This window comes from Adiantum capillus-veneris, chromosome 19 (assembly GCF_014529385.1).
Source record: "Adiantum capillus-veneris isolate H3 chromosome 19, ASM1452938v2, whole genome shotgun sequence".
Classification (NCBI taxonomy): Eukaryota; Viridiplantae; Streptophyta; class Polypodiopsida; order Polypodiales; family Pteridaceae; genus Adiantum; species Adiantum capillus-veneris.
The window spans coordinates 47,140,773-47,159,847 of record NC_140949.1 but is presented as its reverse complement, the minus strand read 5'-3'; the positions used below and the strand labels follow the sequence as shown (position 1 = coordinate 47,159,847).

General features: G+C 45.3%; 1 protein-coding gene across 3 annotated transcripts in view; it reads right to left on the bottom strand.

Annotated features, from left to right (window-relative positions):
• Positions 1 to 18,851, bottom strand: part of LOC147433949 (putative N-acetylglucosaminyl-phosphatidylinositol de-N-acetylase) — a 28,996-nt gene extending 10,145 nt beyond the window's left edge. Inside the window, exons 1-2 of one of the 3 annotated variants that reach the window (XM_086490568.1) lie at positions 18,389 to 18,851; positions 18,241 to 18,303 (exon numbers count right to left, since the gene is read on the bottom strand). In XM_086490568.1, coding sequence (XP_086346694.1) covers positions 18,241 to 18,303; positions 18,389 to 18,497 — 172 coding nt within the window. In that variant the 5' untranslated portion in view covers positions 18,498 to 18,851. Of the gene's footprint in view, positions 1 to 18,240; positions 18,304 to 18,388 lie in introns of those variants that run through there. The other 2 variants (XM_086490569.1, XM_086490570.1) reach the window with 2 other exon arrangements.
• Between the last annotated feature and the right edge of the window lie 224 nt (positions 18,852 to 19,075).

The window sequence follows — 19,075 nt, the reverse complement described above, 5'->3', positions numbered from 1 at the left end:
CTTAACAGGCTTTTGAATATGATCCAGTGACCCAACTTGCTAAGACGGAACAGGAGGTTGCAGAAAGGCTAAAAACCTTGGATTCTGCATTACTTGTGTGAACATAGCCACAGCAGTAGCCAACTGGGTCCTAAATATATCATCATCTGTCTGTGGTGGTCTTGAGGACTCACCCACTTCATGTGTCTATTGACCTTGTGAAGAGGAAACCTCCTCAATCACATTATCTGGTCTGTCAGCCATAATTGCAATTCCCTGTGTCTGGTCTATGATCCCCTGTGTCTTCAAGCCCAAAACTGACCAAGGCTCACTTCTATGGGAAAAAGTGATTCAATCCCGTCGTTGGAACCATGAAACCGGCCTATTCAATCCAAAAAGGACGGTAGACTTTACTTCAAACCTTGAGTTAGCTTTCACCCATTATTAGTCGTCTATTTTACCTGTACTTTCAAGACACAACAAAGGGGAGAGGGATACAGGCTGCTAGATTGCACCTGTATGAGTAGACGGACACCAGATTGGCCCCTAACTTAGGCGCCCCTTTCGGTATTTCTTTATTGTTCAAAAGAGGGAATAAACGCTGTGGTTCCCTACAAGCTGCTCCGCACAAACTCGGCTGAATTTCCACTGTTCCAGCCCAATTTCGGCAACATAACTGTACTAGAACCCTTCACAGTCAGTATTCCCACGCATTGACCGACTTTCCCGATGCATACGGGCACTTTGCAAAACCTGGCGAGAATCTGCAGCACACTGAATTCTCTGTTTTCAGCCCTGAAAATGCGCCAGATCACCTGTACAGCGGTCCCCTTGCGTCCCCGAACCTCCTGGGGGTATTAGGGTCCGTTTAGGGCCAAAACCCTAAACCTGCAAAAATACACAGCAGGCTGTAATTCACTGTTTCGGGCTCCGTTTCGCATGCCGGTCGCATCCTTAGCAAGTCCTCGAGCTCCCGCACCTGTAGGGCTACTTGCCCTTTGATTCGGACGAGATTTCTGGCGTGAAACCTCTCCGAATTCACCTGTACCTGCGGGGGGATTAGCCGTTAGCTAATCCAGTACTTGTGCAAGAGGCTCTTGCCTCGGCAATCGCACATGAACCCACACAACTGTACATTGGTCAAATGAAGAGCCCACTAGAGGGGCATAACATACTGCCAAAGGGGAGAGAGAGGGCAGTGCGTAGCGTGCAGGGCATCACTCCTGGCACCGCACCGTGCATAAGAGGGAAAGCAAGCACTCCATAGCTCTTAACCTGTGACAAATCTGAAAATGAGCCTCTCCCAGCTTAAAATTCAGCGCCAACTCTCTCTTGCATTAGAAACTGCACCAGAATGTGCCACTTGGCACATTTATAAGCATTTTCCCGTTTCGGGGTTGCCGTCTAAAAATATCCCAACCGGTTGCCGAGTTGACTTCACGGCAGAGTAAGAAAATGTTCCCTTTGTCATTCCGGAGGTAATGACGTCAACACATTTTCAGGTCCCAAAATAGCAGTTCCCTAAATTTTAGGAGATGCTGCCATTGTATCTTTCTAGGTCATCCGACCCTCTTTGTACACTGCGGCCACATCCAGAACTGAAATGTAGCCTCTGTAGCAAAGGATTCCACTTTGGCTAGTCAATGACCCCACTTGGCTAACCATAGTCCTTGTCCAACCTTAGTGCTCTCTTGCCCTCAGGCCTGGACTCCCTCTGAACAGTTCCACACTAGCTATGCAATGCAGGGCAGTTAGATTTCCCGAGGGTTGTTTCCAAAAAGTGAAAGTAAATAGATAATAAGAAAGAAATCAACAAAAAGGATAGATAGTAGTCACACGTTGGTGACACTCCCCACCACCTTCAGTTTACCCTGGCTATTTTGGAGGTGGATCGGTATTCCGGAGCATGGCTGGTCATGCACCTGGAAATCAGTTTTACACGCCAGAAACAGTGTTCGGGGGTGCTCAAACGATGATGCCTAACCCCATGTATGGTGTCACGGGCATGCTCCCAGGGTTTCAAAGCACTCAGGGCCAATTTGGGATGCCACAGGCAAATTTTGGTATGGCTGGAATTACAAATCAGCAGCCAAATATGGCATTTCCAGGTCAACTTAATTGCGGTCAGGGAACACAAATGAACCCTAACAGTGTTCCCATGTTTCAGTCACTTCCATATGACAATTTAACGCCGTTGGAGAGGCCAACTCCGCACAAAGAAGGTGGCAAAGGTGTGACTTTCACGACCTTTACAGGGTTTGATGACAGGAAGAAGGCTCTCTCATTCCTCCAGCAATTTGACAAGGCCTATGCAGGGAGAAACTTTACAGAGGCTTCAAAGGTCCGCAAGGCAACCACTTTCTTGACAGGGAATGCGGGACAATGGTGGACAACTTTATTGCTCCAAGGGCAAGCTCCATCCACATGGATTTATTTCAAGCAGATTTTTGCAGCAGCATGGTTATCTGATGATTTTGAAGCAGATGCCATGACAGAATGGCACCAGCTTAATGCTGCTACTTGCAAGAATCTGGATGATTACAATGGGAAGTTTTAGAAAGCTCTACTTCCAGTAACAGGTTTGTGCCATTGACAGAACAGATTGAAAAATATTGTTGTGGCCTACCCAAAGGATTGAGAAAGTACTGCACGAAGACAAAAGTCACTACTTTGACGCAGCTCATCGAGGTAGCAAACACTGGCAATGGTTTGCTCAAGCGAGAAGATTGTGAATTCAATACTGGCGTCAAGGAAGGATCAGCCAAGAAAAATTCAACGAAGAAGTATGTTCCCAAAGAGGCTCCGAAAGTGACTCAGGAGCCAGCCAACGCAAGGAAAGACAAAGCTACGGCTGAATCAGAAAAGGGACCAGCGAAGAAATGGAAAAGACGTTTTCCTCGCAAGTCGGAAGAGCAAAAGAAGGTCCTGAGGTTAGAGAACAAATGCTTCATCTGTGAGCAGCCTGGCCACATTGCTTACAATTGTCCTACAAAGAAAAGGCCAGCTGATTCTGAAGACAAGGAGGACAGGAAACGAAAGAAGCCCATGGCTGGTCTAGTGCCAGATATGGTGGGCGATAAGCCAAATTCAGATGCAAGTGAGCTATGCAAAGCATGGGGAAAGGTCAGGGATCAAATAGTGCTTGTCTTTTCTGATCCAAGTGCCAAAGCCAACTTCATTTCCCCAGAATTGGCTTCAAAGTTGGGAATCAGACCTGAAGAGATGGGGTATACAGCAGAGGCAGGTTTGGCATGTCCTGGCCATACAGAGGCTGTGACACCCATCATTGGAAAGTTGCGCCTACATATCCAGTCCTATGTAGATGCTGAAGAATTTTACATCATGCCACTGGACGGATGTGATGTGTTGTTAGGTATTCCTTGGTTATTTCGTGTACAGGGAATCATGGATGCCTACAACAAAAAGATCACTGTACAGAGCAGGGGAAAGACTCACATTCTCGATGTAAAGCTTAGAGGAGAGTCTATTCCTACTGTATCAGCTTCTGCTATTACTTTTGTAATGAAAAAGCATCTTTCTGCGTACTTGGTTTTTGCACATGAAGTGTCAGATTGTGATGAATCAAATTTATCTGTGCTAGATAAAGAAAGGTCAATGTTTTTACAACAGTATAGTGACTGTTTTTCCGATTCATTACCGTCTCAATTACCGCCAGAGAGACCCGAGGACCATGCGATAGATTTGGTGCCAAGCAGTAGCCCACCAAATAAGCCTCCGTACAGGGTTAGTGCGGCTCAGCAGAAAGAGATAATGGGCCAAGTACAGGAGCTGTTAGAAAAGGGGCTGATTCAGCCCAGTTCATCCCCATTCTGTTCTCCAGTGTTGTTGGTGCAGAAAAAGGATGGCTCATGGCGTATGTGCATTGACTACCGTGCACTGAACAAGAATACCATCAAGAATAGGTTCCCTATACCTAGAATTGATGATATTTTGGACAAATTACAAGAAGCAGCTATGTTTAGCAGGATAGATCTAAAGAGTGGGTACCATCAGATCCGCATTAGATCAGAGGATGTGCACAAGACTGCTTTTAGAACAACGTTTGGCCTTTACGAATTTTTAGTGATGCCCTTTGGTCTCACAAATGCTCCTGCTACGTTCAATAGGATGATGGACAGAATTTTCCGTCCACACCAGCAGTTCGTTGGTACATTCTTTGATGACATGATAGTCTACTCAAAGAATGAAGAGGAGCATAGGCATCACTTGGCCATTGTGTTCAAAGAGCTACGCAGTCATAGGTTGCTCATCAATGCAAAGAAAAGTGAATTTTTTCTGGAAGAGATCCACTTTCTGGGACACATTGTCTCAAAGGATGGTGTCAGAATGGATCCTGCAAAAGTTGAAGCGATCAAGTCATGGCCAGATTTGAAGACGGTGCACGATGTCCGAAGTTTCTTGGGACTATGCTCCTATTACAGAAGGTTTATCCGAAATTTCGCTGAGATTGCTTCACCTTTACATGCTCTTCAAAAGAAGGCAGTCACCTTTAGATGGACACAGAAAGAGATTTCAGCTTTTAATCTCTTAAAGGAAAAGATGACTTCAGATCCAGTCATTGTGTTGCCAGATCTTAGGAAGTCATTTGTGGTCCATTGTGATGCCTGTGGTAGTGGCATTGGTGCAGTGCTAATGCAAGATGGCAGGGTAGTAGCCTATGAGAGCATAATTTTGCAAGGGCCAGAGATGACCATGCAGGTCTATGAGAAAGAGTTACTGGCTGTGATTCATGCGCTCTTAAGTTGGAAACACTACCTGCTAGGTGCAGATTTCGTTGTCCAAACGGACCATCAGACCTTGCGATACTTCTTGACACAGACAAAGTTACCTGAGAAGCATATGCGATGGGCAAATATCTTGTCCATGTTCCATTTTCAGATTGTGCATGTGGAAGGCAAGAAGAACGTTGTGGCTGATGCCTTGTCAAGGAAGCCACAAATTTCAGCAGTGTCAATTCCTTATCATCATGAACTTGATGATATGAGAGAACAGTATGCAAATGATGAAGATTTTGCAAGGGTCTTCGAACAACTAATGGATGGACAACGTCATGAACACTATCTTCTCAAAGATGGGTTCATGATGATGCATGGCAGATTGTGTGTCACAAAGCCATTGCGACGCAAAGTTATGGAAGAGAGTCATGTCCCACCGTATGCAAGGCATCGTGGTATCGATGCTACAGTTAAAGCGGTTGAGACATTCTTCTATTGGCCTACATTGAGAAGAGATGTGGATGCCTTTGTGCGAGAATGCCTAATTTGCAAGAAGGTCAAGTTTGACAGGCAAAAGGCACCAGGGTTATTGCAACCACTACCTATTCCAGATAAACCATGGGAAAGTATTGCTATGGATTTTATCTTTGATCTTCCGAGAACGCAAACAAGAAACGATGGTATTTGGACCATCATTTGCAGATTCAGCAAGCAGGCTCATTTTATTCCTGTCAGGAAGAAGATAAAGTCAGATCAGATGGCACGCTTGTTTATGAGCAATATTTTCAAGTATCATGGCATGCCAAAGTCGATTGTTAGCGACCGTGATCCACGCATGACAAGTTTGTTCTGGAGAGGCTTGTTTGAGAATATGGGCACCACGCTCAAATTCTCTTCGTCATTTCATCCTCAAACAAATGGGCAGTCAGAAGAGGCAAATTCTACTGTCCTAGATCTGCTAAAGTGCTATGTGTCAGAGCATAAAGGAAAGTGGGAGCAGTATTTGCCATTGGTGGAGTATGCATACAATAATACAGTGCATTCATCAACTGGCAAGGCACCTTTTGAGATAGTTGAAGGTGGCAAGAAAGTTCCTCCCATACTGCATACAAAGGACAAGATATTTGAAGCAGATAAGTATGTTCAGGACATGGATGAAATGTACAAGAAGGTCAAAGTGGCCTTAGAAAAGACTCAGGCAAAGCAAAAGAAAGCAGCTGATCGTCACCGTCGTGAAGTAGTATATTCACTTGGTGATTGGGTGCTTTTACGCTTTGAAAAGGCAAGGTTAAAGAAGATGAAGGGCAAGGAAAGACTGTTTCCAAAGCTCAGCATGCGTTACTATGGGCCTTTTCAAGTGTGCGACATAATCAGTGATGTTGCATATAGGCTGAAACTGCTTGACAGTTGGAAGATTCACAATGCGTTTCATGTGAGTCTTCTCAGACCCTATGTGGGTGATGTGCCAGAGGATATGCAAGCTAAGATCAGCCCGAAGTCGAGGAACTTGACGAGATCTTGGTCCCCGAACAGATTTTGGCACACAAAGAAAGGAAAGTGAAAGGCAAGGTTGCTAGGCGTTACTTGGTAAAGTTCAGAAACTATCCACCAATGGATGCTAAGTGGATGGAAGAAGGTGAACTTGCAGAGTCACCAACTGTGTTATCACTTTACTTGGAAGCCTTCGATTTGCAACCTACCTTGACCCCTTGAGTTTCAAAGCTACATGAATTGTCAGTGTGACAATGGCTTCTGAAACAAATGATGTACATGGTATTTAAAGTGAGCTCAAATGAAATACCTGTTACATGAATGTTAGAGCTGTACAGATTGTCAGTTTAGCAATTACTCTTATGGAATGTCCAAAAGTTTGGTTAGTGCTATAGAAGTGAGTATTTCTTGTCAGTTTGTCAAGGATACAGTAATTGCTTCTATTAAAGGGTACATGTGTAACTACATTCTTAAACTGTCGGTTTAGGTATGCTCGAAAGTGTTATTGACCACAACGTGTACTATAAGACAGTGGCAAAATGCGTAGCTTCCATTTTGTCATTGGAAAGTTAGTGACTCAACGCAATGGCAGAGTGCGAAGCTACCACTATGTCATTGGGACAGGGTTCACACGCAAGCAATACATGTGTTGACGAGGTGTTGAATACACCAGGGTTGACAATGAGCATGTATGTGTCGTACATGTGTCGACGGGTGTCGAATACATCAGTGTTGACTGTGAGCATGTACGACATAGATGCAAACGAGGACGTTTGAGATTTCAAGAGGGGGGTATGTCACCAACGTGTGACTACTATTTATCCTTTTTGTTGATTTCTTTCTTATTATATATTTACTTTCACTTTTTGGAAACACCCCTCGGGAAATCTAACTGCCCTGCATTGCATAGCTAGTGTGGAATTGTCCAAAGGGAGTCCAGGCCTGAGGGCAAGAGAGCACTAAGGTTGGACAAAGACTATGGTTAGCCAAAGTGGGGTCATTGACTAGCCAAAGTGGAATCCTTTGCTACAGAGGCTACATTTCAGTTTTGGGTGTGGCTGCAGTGTACAAAGGGGGTCGACCTAGAAAGATACAATGGCAGCATCTCCTAAAATTTAGGGAACTGCTATTTTGGGACCTAAAAATGTGTTTGCGTCATTACCTCCGGAATGACAAGGAGAACATTTTCTTGCTTTGCCGTGAAGTCAACTGGGCAACCGGTTGGGAGATTTTTAGGCGGCAACCCCGAAACGGGAAAATGCTTGTAAATGCGCCAAGTGGCACATTCTGGTGCACTTTCCAATGCAAGGAGGAGTTGGCTGAATTTAGAGAAGGAAGGCTCATTTTTCAGCTTTTGTCACAGGTTAAGAGCTATGGAGTGCTTCCTTTCCCTCCTATGTACAGTGCGATGCCAGGAGTGATGCCCTGCACGCTACGCACTGCCCTCTCTCTCCCCTATGGCAGTATGTTATGCCCCTCTAGTGGGCTTTTCAATTGACCAATGTATAGTTGTGTGGGTTCATGCGCGATTGCCGAGGCAAGAGCCTCTTGCACAGGTACTGGATTAGCTAGCCGCTAATCCCCCGCAGGTACATGTGAATTCGGAGAGGTTTCACGCCAGAAATCTCGTCCGATTCAAAGGGCAAGTAGCCCTACAAGTGCGGGAGCTCGAGGAATTGCTACGGATGCGACCGGCACGCGAAACGGAGCCCGAAACAGTAAATTACAGCCTGCTGTGTATTTTTGCACGTTTATGGTTTTGGCCCTAAACGGTCCCTAATACCCCCTTTAGGTTCGGGGACGCGAAGGGACCGCTGTACAGGTGATCTGGCGCATTTTCGGGGCTGAAAACAGAGTATTCAGCGTGCTGCAGATTCTCGCCAGGTTTTGCAAAGTGCCCGTATGCGTCGGGAAAGTCAGTCAATGCGTGGGAATACTGACTGTGAAGGGTCCTAGTACAGTTATGCTGCCGAAATCGGGCCGGAATAGTTGAAATTCAGCCAAGTTTGTGCGGGGCAGCTTGTAGGGAACCACAACGTTTATTCCCTCTTCTGAAGAATAAAGAAATACCGAAAGGGGCGCCTAAGTTAGGGGCCAATTTAGTGTCGGTCTACTTATACAGGTGCAATCTAGCAACCTGTATCCCTCTCCCCTTTGTTGTGTCTTGAAAGTACAGGTAAAGTGGACGACAAATTAAATGGGTGAAAGCAAATAAGGTTTAAGTTAAAGTCTACCGCCCTTTTTGGATTAAACAGGCCGGTTTCACCTCTCCATACGTCTCCAACCATCCTGCTCTACAAAAGGTCCCCATATCTGCACCCCATACAACTGAGGCTACTAAAGTATCAAAGAGCCATAACTTTGTCCAAGGTTCCTGGAACTGAACCTGCGAACACATCCTCTCCAAGCCTCCCAAGGCCGCATAAGCTCTAGTCAGTCTAGTCTCTGCTGCTCTCCCCAAAGAAAACCTCGGCCCAGTGAAGACAACCCCAAGGTAAGTGTATGCATTTGTATACTCTACAATCTTCTGACCATATGTAAAAGTCGGTGTTGATCTCCTGAGGTGTGGTGTTAAACAACTTTTACCAAGGTTTGCAGACAATCCACTATCCTCTGAAAAACTGTGTAATGCATCCAATTGTCACTGCATACCCTCTGATGAGTCAGAGATCAACACAATATCATCAACAATGGGATCGACATCCCTGCCAGCTGGGCTCCTCTATCACCCTCTCTGTCAATGTAATCAGACACCTCATCAACATACATACCAAATAGAGAGAGCTTTTTAATGTCTATGTGAGGCCGAAGTCAGCCTATGAGACAAATCAAGTATACATGTGTGTATGTCCTTTGTCTATCGGAAAAGACAAAATAGTGCAAACTGGTACAGAATAAAAGAAAAGGACTTCTGGTGAATGATGAGATCTATGGGGGGGTGGATGGAGCTCCAGTACTAGGGGTATGTGCATGTCTATAAGCTCAGGGTAGTACTACCATGCAAATGCATCAATCTAGATTCTAGCTAGCTCCATCCTGTGCTAATGGGGGGGGTGTAGAATGTAGTACATGGGAGGGTCAGGAGCAAGGGCTGCCTTGATGAACGCCGTTGGGTGAGCCATCATCTGGGCTCGTCTCTCCTCAGTAGCTCGATGTGCTCGGGCCCGGATCTCCTTGATCTGTCTGCGGTGGAGTCGTGGGGGTGCAGTGGAGTCGTGGGAGCTGGCATCTCGTAGCCCGCGGGCGTTGTCTGGCCCGGCTCGCCTCATCCTACTGGGTCACTCCCCTCGGTGGGTCTGGGAGTGGAAGAGGTGCAGCTCTCTGAAAGAAATCTGTAACAGACTTGGACACTACAAGTCAAGATTCTACCGCGACACGATAGGAATTCACTTCAAAACAGTTCACAGTTCACAATTGATTCGACACGGCCCGGCGGAGTTCCGTGCCTAGAGATATTGGCCCGGCTCGCCTCATCCTACTGGGTCACTCCCCTCGATGGGTCTGGGAGTGGAAGAGGTATAGCTCTCTGAAAGAAATCTGTAACAGACTTGGACACTCCAAGTCAAGATTCTACCGCGACACGACAGGAATTCACTTCAAAACAGTTCACAGTTCACAATTGATTCGACACGGCCCGGCGGAGTTCCGTGCCTAGAGATATTGGCCCCAAAGACTGACACCCCTTTCGGTATTTCTTTTTGTATTAATCTGCAACTCAAAGTACAAGGGAGTGGGAGGCTCTCACTCTCAGACTCTACATCCAGATGCTCTGAGAAGTGGGAGGCCTACCCACACTTATAAAGTTTTACAAGGGATGCCAAAAGCAGAGCCCCAAAAGCTGTCCATAAAAAGCTGCCCATTCAAAAATAGGCTTACAAAAATAAAACAAAGCTTTCAAAGGCTTCTAAATTAAAGCAATTTAATCAAAAGCTTTTTAGGCCTTGCGTAGCAATTGCGTAGAGTCAAACTCTGCTTTTTTTCCGTACATTGCCTACCACGTGTCAGTTTCGTACAGCCCCGCGTTTTGCGCCGCAATATGCGAAGATGTCCGTACAGTCATGCCGTGTCAGTCTCGTGAATTTCGGGAGCAGCCAACACGGGGACCGTGTGCCAAGGGAGAGTGTATGTGTGTGTACTGTGGGCACGCCACGTTACCTGTTTGTGACATACCCCCCTCTTGAAAGCATTGTGATCGCCCTCGATTACGCTGCAAAATAAACAGAGGCCATAAACTGTCTTAGCAGACACTGATTGTTAGTACCGACGCACAAGAAACACACATCTAGCACATGTACCAATCGACAGTCACATCACACGACATCACATGATAAATCACATTCAACATTCATTCGGATCTCAGACCATGATTTATCAGCAACATATTTAGTAATCGCAGCTAGATCCACTCAAGACCTCATAGATGCCCAATTAACTAATCCATATTGCAATCACGTCTATCGAGATCTTTCAGACCAAAATGCTGCAGTCATTTCGTCTATCAGTTCCTGCACTTAAACAAGTCAAGAACAAATCAGTATCATATTATCAGGAATTCCAGTTCATAAAGTCATACAGCACAATATTGTCAGCTCACAGTATCCCTGAAACTCAAAGAGACATCAGTGACTTTAATATCAAAAATCGAGGCAATCTGTTGACAAAGGAGCGGAGCAACTCCCCTCTTGTACATACCCGCTGCACCATCCAGGTTCGGGCAGGGAGTCACAACAACAATACTCCCCCCATAAATAACCACAAGGGTCCGGGCCATGAGTAAAAACAACACTTTTCAATCATTCAATACTCCCCCCGCAAATAACCACAAGGGTCCGGGCCATGAGTATGAACAAGCATTCTCAAAATCGGCACCAAGACAGGTTCAAAACAGATACCATCCATTTCAAATAAATTTCAAACAGAATCACCAAACAAGTTCTCAAACAAAACTCAAATTTAAAAAAAAACCAATCTCGACATCAGCCGAGCTCAAAAATTCGAATGACTTTCCATACTGAAACCTGCACCAAAATTTAGGGTTAAGTTCCTTCCGTAGTCGTAGCTGACTGCACCATGGTCCATAAGCTCTTGGACAAACACTGTTCCTGTGGCGGTGATGGTAGTCCCAAGACATAGCAGTCACACCAAACCTCCAAGGTTATCAACAAGAGACAGACAGATGTCTAGAAATTTCAAGTTAAAATCTGCTAGGGTTTCCATGGCAAGCATTTCAGAATACCCCACTCTGCAAGAAGTTGCACTTTGAAGGAAGATGTTAGAAACCATATAACTTCGGGCAAAACTTTTCTTGAAAGCTTGCCTAGTCCTTCGAAGTGTGCGCTTGGTAGCTATAGACATCAACATCTGCATGGCACTGCTGTTGAGAAAAACAGTGACTCGAAACAAATCTTGGATCCTTCTCTTGCAAGTGATCTTTTTGCCTTATGCTCTGTAAGACATGAGCAGTGAAGACGGGAGCGCGCCCGATGCATGATGAAGTAAGGGGCGGAGTGGCTAATAAGTCCAAGGTCGGAGCACGAAGCTAAAATTTCCAATAAGCTTTGGAAGTGTGATCTTGCTCTGTCTGCTCTTTGGAAGGACAGGTATGCTTTCAGAAAAGCACACGCCTGATGCTCTGATACCTCTGTCACAGGGCGGGCACCACGTGCCAATAGAAAAGAACAGACTGAACAGACTTTTAGCACTTCAATAACAACTAAACTGAAAGAGAGAGACGACACCCGACACGGAGTGGCGGGAATTCCACCCCAGAGAGTATTGGCCCCAAACCTTGGCGCCCCTTTCGGTATTTCTTTATATTGCATCAACATAGTACAAGCCGGTACTCCAGACTGCACCTTCTCTAGGAAGCATGCTAGAGAATGAGCTCTTAGCACATATTTAAAGGCCCTTGGCCTATGAAAAGCAGTTTACATGAAAAGCCTTCAAACTCAAAAGCTTCTAGTCCAAAAGCAATGCCAAAAAGCTGTTAGCATAAATCACAAAATTCCGTACAGTAGTCAACGCAAAACGCAGAATTCCGTACAGTTTGCCACGTCAACAGTCCAACACGAATTTCGGGTTTTCCGTACAATTGCCACATCATCAGCTCTTGGTGTGTGTGTGTGGGTCTTACTTTATTTTAATTCCTTTGTTACTATGGCTCCATCGGACGGGGCCCCCATAAGTTGGTAGGACTTCTTCTTCTATTGTTGCTTGTTCTTCTTAGCGTTTGGGCCCCTCGACCGACATCTGCAAGTAGGCTCCCTTCTTCAGGGCTTTGACACGTCAACAGTTTGTGACAAGTATTTTGCTGTATGACTTTATAACAGGAATTCTCGAAAATGAAAATGATTGATTTGTACTTGACTTGTTTGAGTCCAAGAACTGAAAGACGAAATGACTGCAGCATTTCGGTCTCATAAATCTCTATAGACATGATTGCAATAAGGATTAGTTAATAAGGCATCCATGAGGTCCCGAATGGATCTAGCTGCGATTACTAAATACGTTGCCGATTGGTCATGGTCTGAGATTTGGAATGAATTTGTATGTGATTTGTCATGTGATGTCCTGTGATGTCAAGTGATGTCTTGTGATGTCTTGTGATGTCCAGTGATGTGATGGTCGTCTTGTACAAGTGCTAGATGTGTTGTGTCTAGTGTGTCGGTCTTACAGTCAGTGTCTACTAAGACAGTTTATGGCCCCGGTCTGTTTTGTAGGCATAATCGAGGGCGATTACACTTCTTTCAAGAGGGGGGTATGTCACAAACTGGTGACGTGGCAGGCCCCCGGACATAAACACACACACCCTACAGCAAAAATGCCACGTGGCAGCAGTATAGGCCTCGAAAAACTCGTCGACGGGCTGATCTGGCAGTGCTGTACGGATCTCCGCAAATTCCACTGACATGCTGACGTGGCAACGTACGGAAATTGCGTTGGCTGAATTTGGCAGCTTTTGGTTACAGTTGCTTTTGAGTTTGAGAAGCTTTTGAGTTTAACTTTTGGGGCTCTGCTTTTGGGCATCCCTTGTAAGAATAAATAAGTCCTTTGGGACTCGTGTGAGTACCCGCGCACTCTCTTGTACTTTGCACACAAATTAATATAAAAAGAAATACCAAAAGGGGCGCCAGTCTTTGGGGCCAATTGTCACAAGACGGGCACCACGTGCCAATAGAAAAAGAACAGACTGAACAGACTTTTAGCCCTTCAATAAAAACAGAACTGAGAGAGAGACGACACGCGACACGGAGTGGCGGGATTCCACCCCAGAGAGTATTGGCCCCAAACCTTGGCGCCCCTTTCAATATTTCTTTATATTGCATCAACACAGTACAAGCCGGTACTCCAAACTCTGCACCTTCTCCAGGAAGCATGCCAGAGAATGAGCCGTAACCTCATATTTAAAGGCCCTTGGCCTGAAAAGCAGTTACAATAAAAAGCTTTTAAAACTCAAAAGCTTCTGGTCCAAAAAGCAATGCCAAAAGCTGTCAGCGTAATTTACAGAAATCCATACAGCCTGCCACGTCATCAGCCAGCGCAAAACACGAAAATCCATACAACGCAATTTTTTAAAATCTGCCACGTCATCAATTTTTGCGTGCGTGCGTGCGTGCGGATCCTGCTTTATTTTAATCCTTTATGTCACTTAGGGCCGCATCGAACGGGGTCCCCATAAGTTGGTAGGACTTCTTCTTCTGTTACTTGTTCCTCTTAGGGTTTAAGCCCCTTGGCCGACATCTACAAGTTGGCTCCCTTCTTCAGGGCTTTGACACGTCAGCAGTTTGTTACATCTCCCCTTCTTGAAAGAGAGTAATCGTCCGCGATTACAACATATCTGCAAAACAACTCAAGTTAGCTCAAAAAAAAAATCCGAGGGACAATCAGTTTGCTCTTTCTATTAAGGAGTTAGCTTCTCCTTTCTGCTCTTTTGATCAAGGAGTTAGCTTCTCCTTTCGGCTGTTTTGATCAAGAAGTTAGCTTCTCCTTTCAGCTCTTTTGATCAAGGAGTTAGCTTCTCCTTTCTGTTTTTTTGATCAAGGAGTTAGCTTCTCCTTTCGTCCAGATCGGAACTCTTGATATTCTTGCATAGTAAAATTACTAATTAGCCATCACACCCAGACCGTACCGATCTTCCAAGGGTGTCTTGATGCACTAAAATTACATACCCAATTAGGAATATTCAGTAGTTGACACATCACAATGCAACACAAATGCTCACATATGCATGTTACAAGACATGGAAACCTAAAGCCGTCGATGAACACTCCTCTCGCATAACCTAACAAGGTCCGGGCCGGGAGATATTCAACGACTCCCTCATCACTCCTCCCGCATAACCTAAAAAGGTCCGGGCCGAGAGATATAGAGGCCTTTTACAACCAAACGCCCCCCAGACCGCAGCCTGCGTTGTTTGGAGGTGCTGAGAGTAACCACTACTCAAGACTTCTTAATACTCCTCCCGCATAACCATCCAGGTTCGGGCCGGCAGTCACAACAACAATTATTTGACAAGCATACAACCAAATGCTCCCCAGGCATCGACCTGCGTCGTTCCGAGGTTCAAACAATACCAAAACAGTATTTCTCACTTCTCCACCCAAGAGTAAAATCACCAATCATTGAAACCAGTATCAAACCAGAATCAAACAATTCAAATCGGCACCAAAAGAGATTCAAAACAGATACGATCCATTTCAAACAAATTCCAAACAGGATCACCAAACAAGTTCAAACAGAACTCAAACTTAAAAAGCAATCTCCACATCAGTCGAGCTCGAAAATCGACTGACTTTCCATCCTGAAACCTGCATCAAAAATTTAGGGTTAGGTTTCTTCCATAAGGTCGTAGACAACCACAGCATGGTCCATCAGCTCTTGGACAGACAGTGTTCCCCTGGTGGCGATGGTAGTCCCAAGACATAGCAATCGCACGGACCTCCAAGGTTATCAATTCAAGAAGAGACATCTACTCAGAGATGTCGAGAAATTTCAAGATATAATCTGCTAGGGTTTCCATGGCAAACATTTCAGGATACCCCACTCTGCCAGAAGTTGCACTTCGAAGGAAGATGTCAGAAACCGTATAGCTTCGGGCAAAAAAAAAATTCTTGAAAGCTTGCCAAGTCCTTGGAAGTGTGCGGCTTGGTAGCTATAGACGTCTGCATGGTACTGTCTCAGAGAAAAATAGTAGCTCGAAACAAATCTTGGACCCTTCTCTTGCAAGTGATCTTAATGGCTTATGCCCTGTAATACATGAGCGGTGAAGACGGGAGCGCGCCCGATGTGCGATGAAGTAAGGGTGGGAGTGGCTAATAAGTCCGGGTTGCAGGACGAAGATACCTTGAATAAAGTCTAGTTTGCTTTGTTTGCTCTTTTGTGGGACCAATATGCTTTCAGAAAAGCACGTGCCTGATGCTCTGATACCATTGTCACAAGACGGGCACCACGTACCAAAAGAAAAAGAACAGACTGAACAGACTTTTAGCACTTCAATAAAAACAGAACTGAGAGAGACCACACGTGACACAGAGTGGCGGGATTCCACCCCAGAGAGTATTGGCCCCAAACCTTGGCACCCTTTCGGTATTTCTTTATATTGCATCAACACAGTACAAGCCGGTACTCCAGACTCTACACCTTCTCTAGGAAGCATGCCAGAGAATGAGCCCTAACCTCATATTTGAAGGCCCTTGGCCTTACAGTAAAAAGCCTTTAAAACTCAAAAGTTTCTGGTCCAAAAAGCAATGCCAAAAGCTATCAGCATAATTTACAGAAATCCATACATCCTGCCACGTCATCAGCCAACGAAAAACGCGAAAATCCGTACAACCTGCCACGTCATCATGCCAGCGCAAGGTAGTTTTCGTACGACATACGGAACGTCTCGTTCCGTACTGCCGGTCCCGTACCGTCCCATCCGTTTCGTACGTTCTGTACGGTTTGTTTTTTTTTTCTATAAAAGCAAAACTCACAATTGTGAGCGGATTATATTGAGCAGCCCAAAAAAAATTAAATGGCTGTTTATAGCCATTGGCAGCTCTTGACTGTTGACTAAGGGCCATTGAGGGCAACTTTTGGGGCCGTTTTGGAGCGCCAATTCAAGCACTTAAGCCACATTCAAACATTGGATTCTATGTGCTAGGGCTCTACTTCTCTTATGCTCTCCCTCTCCCCCACGCTCTCCCACTCTCATCAAGAGTCATCATCCATGCTCTCTCTCTCTCTCATGCTCTAGCCTCTTCCTATTTAAGCAAAGCCTCTCCATCTCGTTCTCCAACACTTCCAAGCTCTCAATGCTCTCAAGCTCTCAATGCTCAATGCTTCCATGTTCTAGCTCTCAAGTGACAAGCTCTAGAGACTAGAGTCTTGCCTCTCCATCTTCTCTCCATTGGGTCTCTCCCTCTCAAGCTCCCATTGAAGATCTCATAACGTCAAGTTTCTTTAAGTGTAAAGTTTAAACCCAAGGGCCTAAGCCTTAGACGTAAGAATTCTTTGTTTTTTTATTTTGAACGTACGTAACGTCATCGTACATCTTAATATTTTTTAGTTCGTTTAGTACCGCACATCATTGTACGTGTACAAAACGTACGGGACCGTACGAGACCACTATGTGCCAACGCAATTTTCAAAAATCTACTACGTCATCAGTTTTTACGTGTGTGCGGGTCCTGCTTTATTTTAATCCTTTATCATGGGGCCCCATCGAACGGGGTCCCCAGAAGTTGGTAGGACTTCTTCTTCTGTTACTTGTTCTTCTTAGGGTTTACGCCCCTTGGCCGACATCTGCAAGTTGGCTCCCTTCTTCAGGGCTTTGACACGTCAGCAATTTGTTACACCAATACCTCTTGGCACAGAACTACGCCGGGCCGTGTCATCTTTTGTGAACTTTAAAGTGAATCTCTACTGTGTCGCGGTAGAATTTAGACTTAGGGTGTCCAAGTTTGTTACATCCAGCCCCGGTTTTCTACATATCCATTGTTTCTGTTAGTCCTCGATTCTTGTTCAAAAAGAAGGATCATTGTGTTACCAAAGGGAGTTGGTACATCTTGCACAAACATCTCTAGAAACAGAAGTAGTTTTCTATTCACGAAGTCAGATTCGGATTAAGAGTTCGATGAGGTGGTTTTTGTTACACTTGTTTTACACACTTGGTTCACCTACTTTCACCTTCATCAAGGACTCGCAAAGACTTGCGGATGGATAGCACTCTTGTCAGATTTCTTTCTTAGCACCACCAGGCTTAGGCATCTACTTCCTTGGAAGAGCCTAGAGGATCTATTCAGTCTTTGGAGGTGGAAGACAAGTCAAAGGTTGTTCCTCTTTGGGATACTCTGCCACGGACATGTGTATGTTAACTTTAGATGATAGGACGATCATCTTGCTTACCCATTTACCACCCGTGTAGTGCTTCTTATTTACCCTTGATTACTTGGCTATATGTTGATTTGACGTAGGAGGAGATTGTTCCTGTGTTGTTGGATAGAAGGAACACTCACACACTCTAGACCAAAAGGGGGCTTTGGGCCTTGACTGGGCACTCATCCAACTCTCAAAATCTGAAGCAAGGATGACAAGCACCAAAGGATGAATCTACTGGAACTTCAAGAAAACCGCCATACTCGAAAAAAAATTCCCAACAAGTCTCCTTGAACTCATATAGAATCGAATTCTAATTCTGGCAATAAAAGGACACTCACTTGCACTGCAACATTTTTGTGCACACTTCATTGCCATGAGGTTGACCTGGAAATCTGAACGGGGTTGTTTGAAACTCCAACAGCTCTCTTGCTCGATTTCTAGCTACAACGGGTTCTTCTAGCTTCCTTGTAGAGCCTAATTGGAATCTCATTGTTTTAACACAAAAATATCCTTTGGCGTTCACAACAGTGAAACATTGAAGGGTCTCTACGTTGCACTAGCACTTTTGTGAATATAGATTACCTGTAGTATGCATACGCTACAGGGGAACTTCTACGACTACTTTTCCAATTGCTTCTTCTCCCAGAAAGTAGCTTGCAGCAGAGAAAGACTTACATGGACTCGTCATCTGGGTGAGCAACAACCAGCAGCACATTCTTTCTTTTCTTGCTTGATGCTGCGGAAACAAGATAAGAGTTTCATGGTTGTGTCGGGAGAAGAAACCAAGAAATAGTTCGCTAAGTAACATAAGCAAAGAGAACCTTGGACTGATGGGAGGGGATGTGGAGATGGCGAAAACGCCAGCAGCATCAGGAAAGCCAGGAGCCAAGTGAGAAGTGCAGCAGCCCCGGCCAATAACAGTATTCCCATCTTCAAACACAAGCTCTTAAGATGCTCTTCACATGCTCATGAATGCGGATTACTCATCGGACCCTGTGGAAGTGGCGGGAAGCATTGGAATTTGAAGACTGGCCTTGGGCTGGGTTTAGATGAGGGTGCCGGCAGCGCTGTCTGTTTAAAACTGCCGCCGCTCTCTGGTTCACAAGAGCTGACAGCGCTAAATCTCAGGCCGGCTTCAGACGAGCCAAAGCAAAAGCGCGAGGGCAGGTGGCTCACATGGTTAAAGCCAAGGTCCAGCTTCTCTGACTGGCAGAGCGTGAGCAGTTTTTCGGGGGGTGGAAGAAAATTTAGGGTAAGGGGGCCAACTTTAGGCCACCTAAGCCGCGAGGGGGCTCCTGATCTATGTGTTGCCCGAAATACATTGCTGAGGGCCGCATTTGAAAGAGCACCACTATTGCTATCTCTAGAAAAAATATGGTGATGAAGCGATCTCTGCAGAGAAAGTATGGCGTCGACGAACATTTCCTTTGTAACAAAAGTGGGTGTGAGAGGGAAGCCACTCCCAAGGGGAGATGAGCCAAAGCGGCCAGCAAAGCTTAATCACAGAT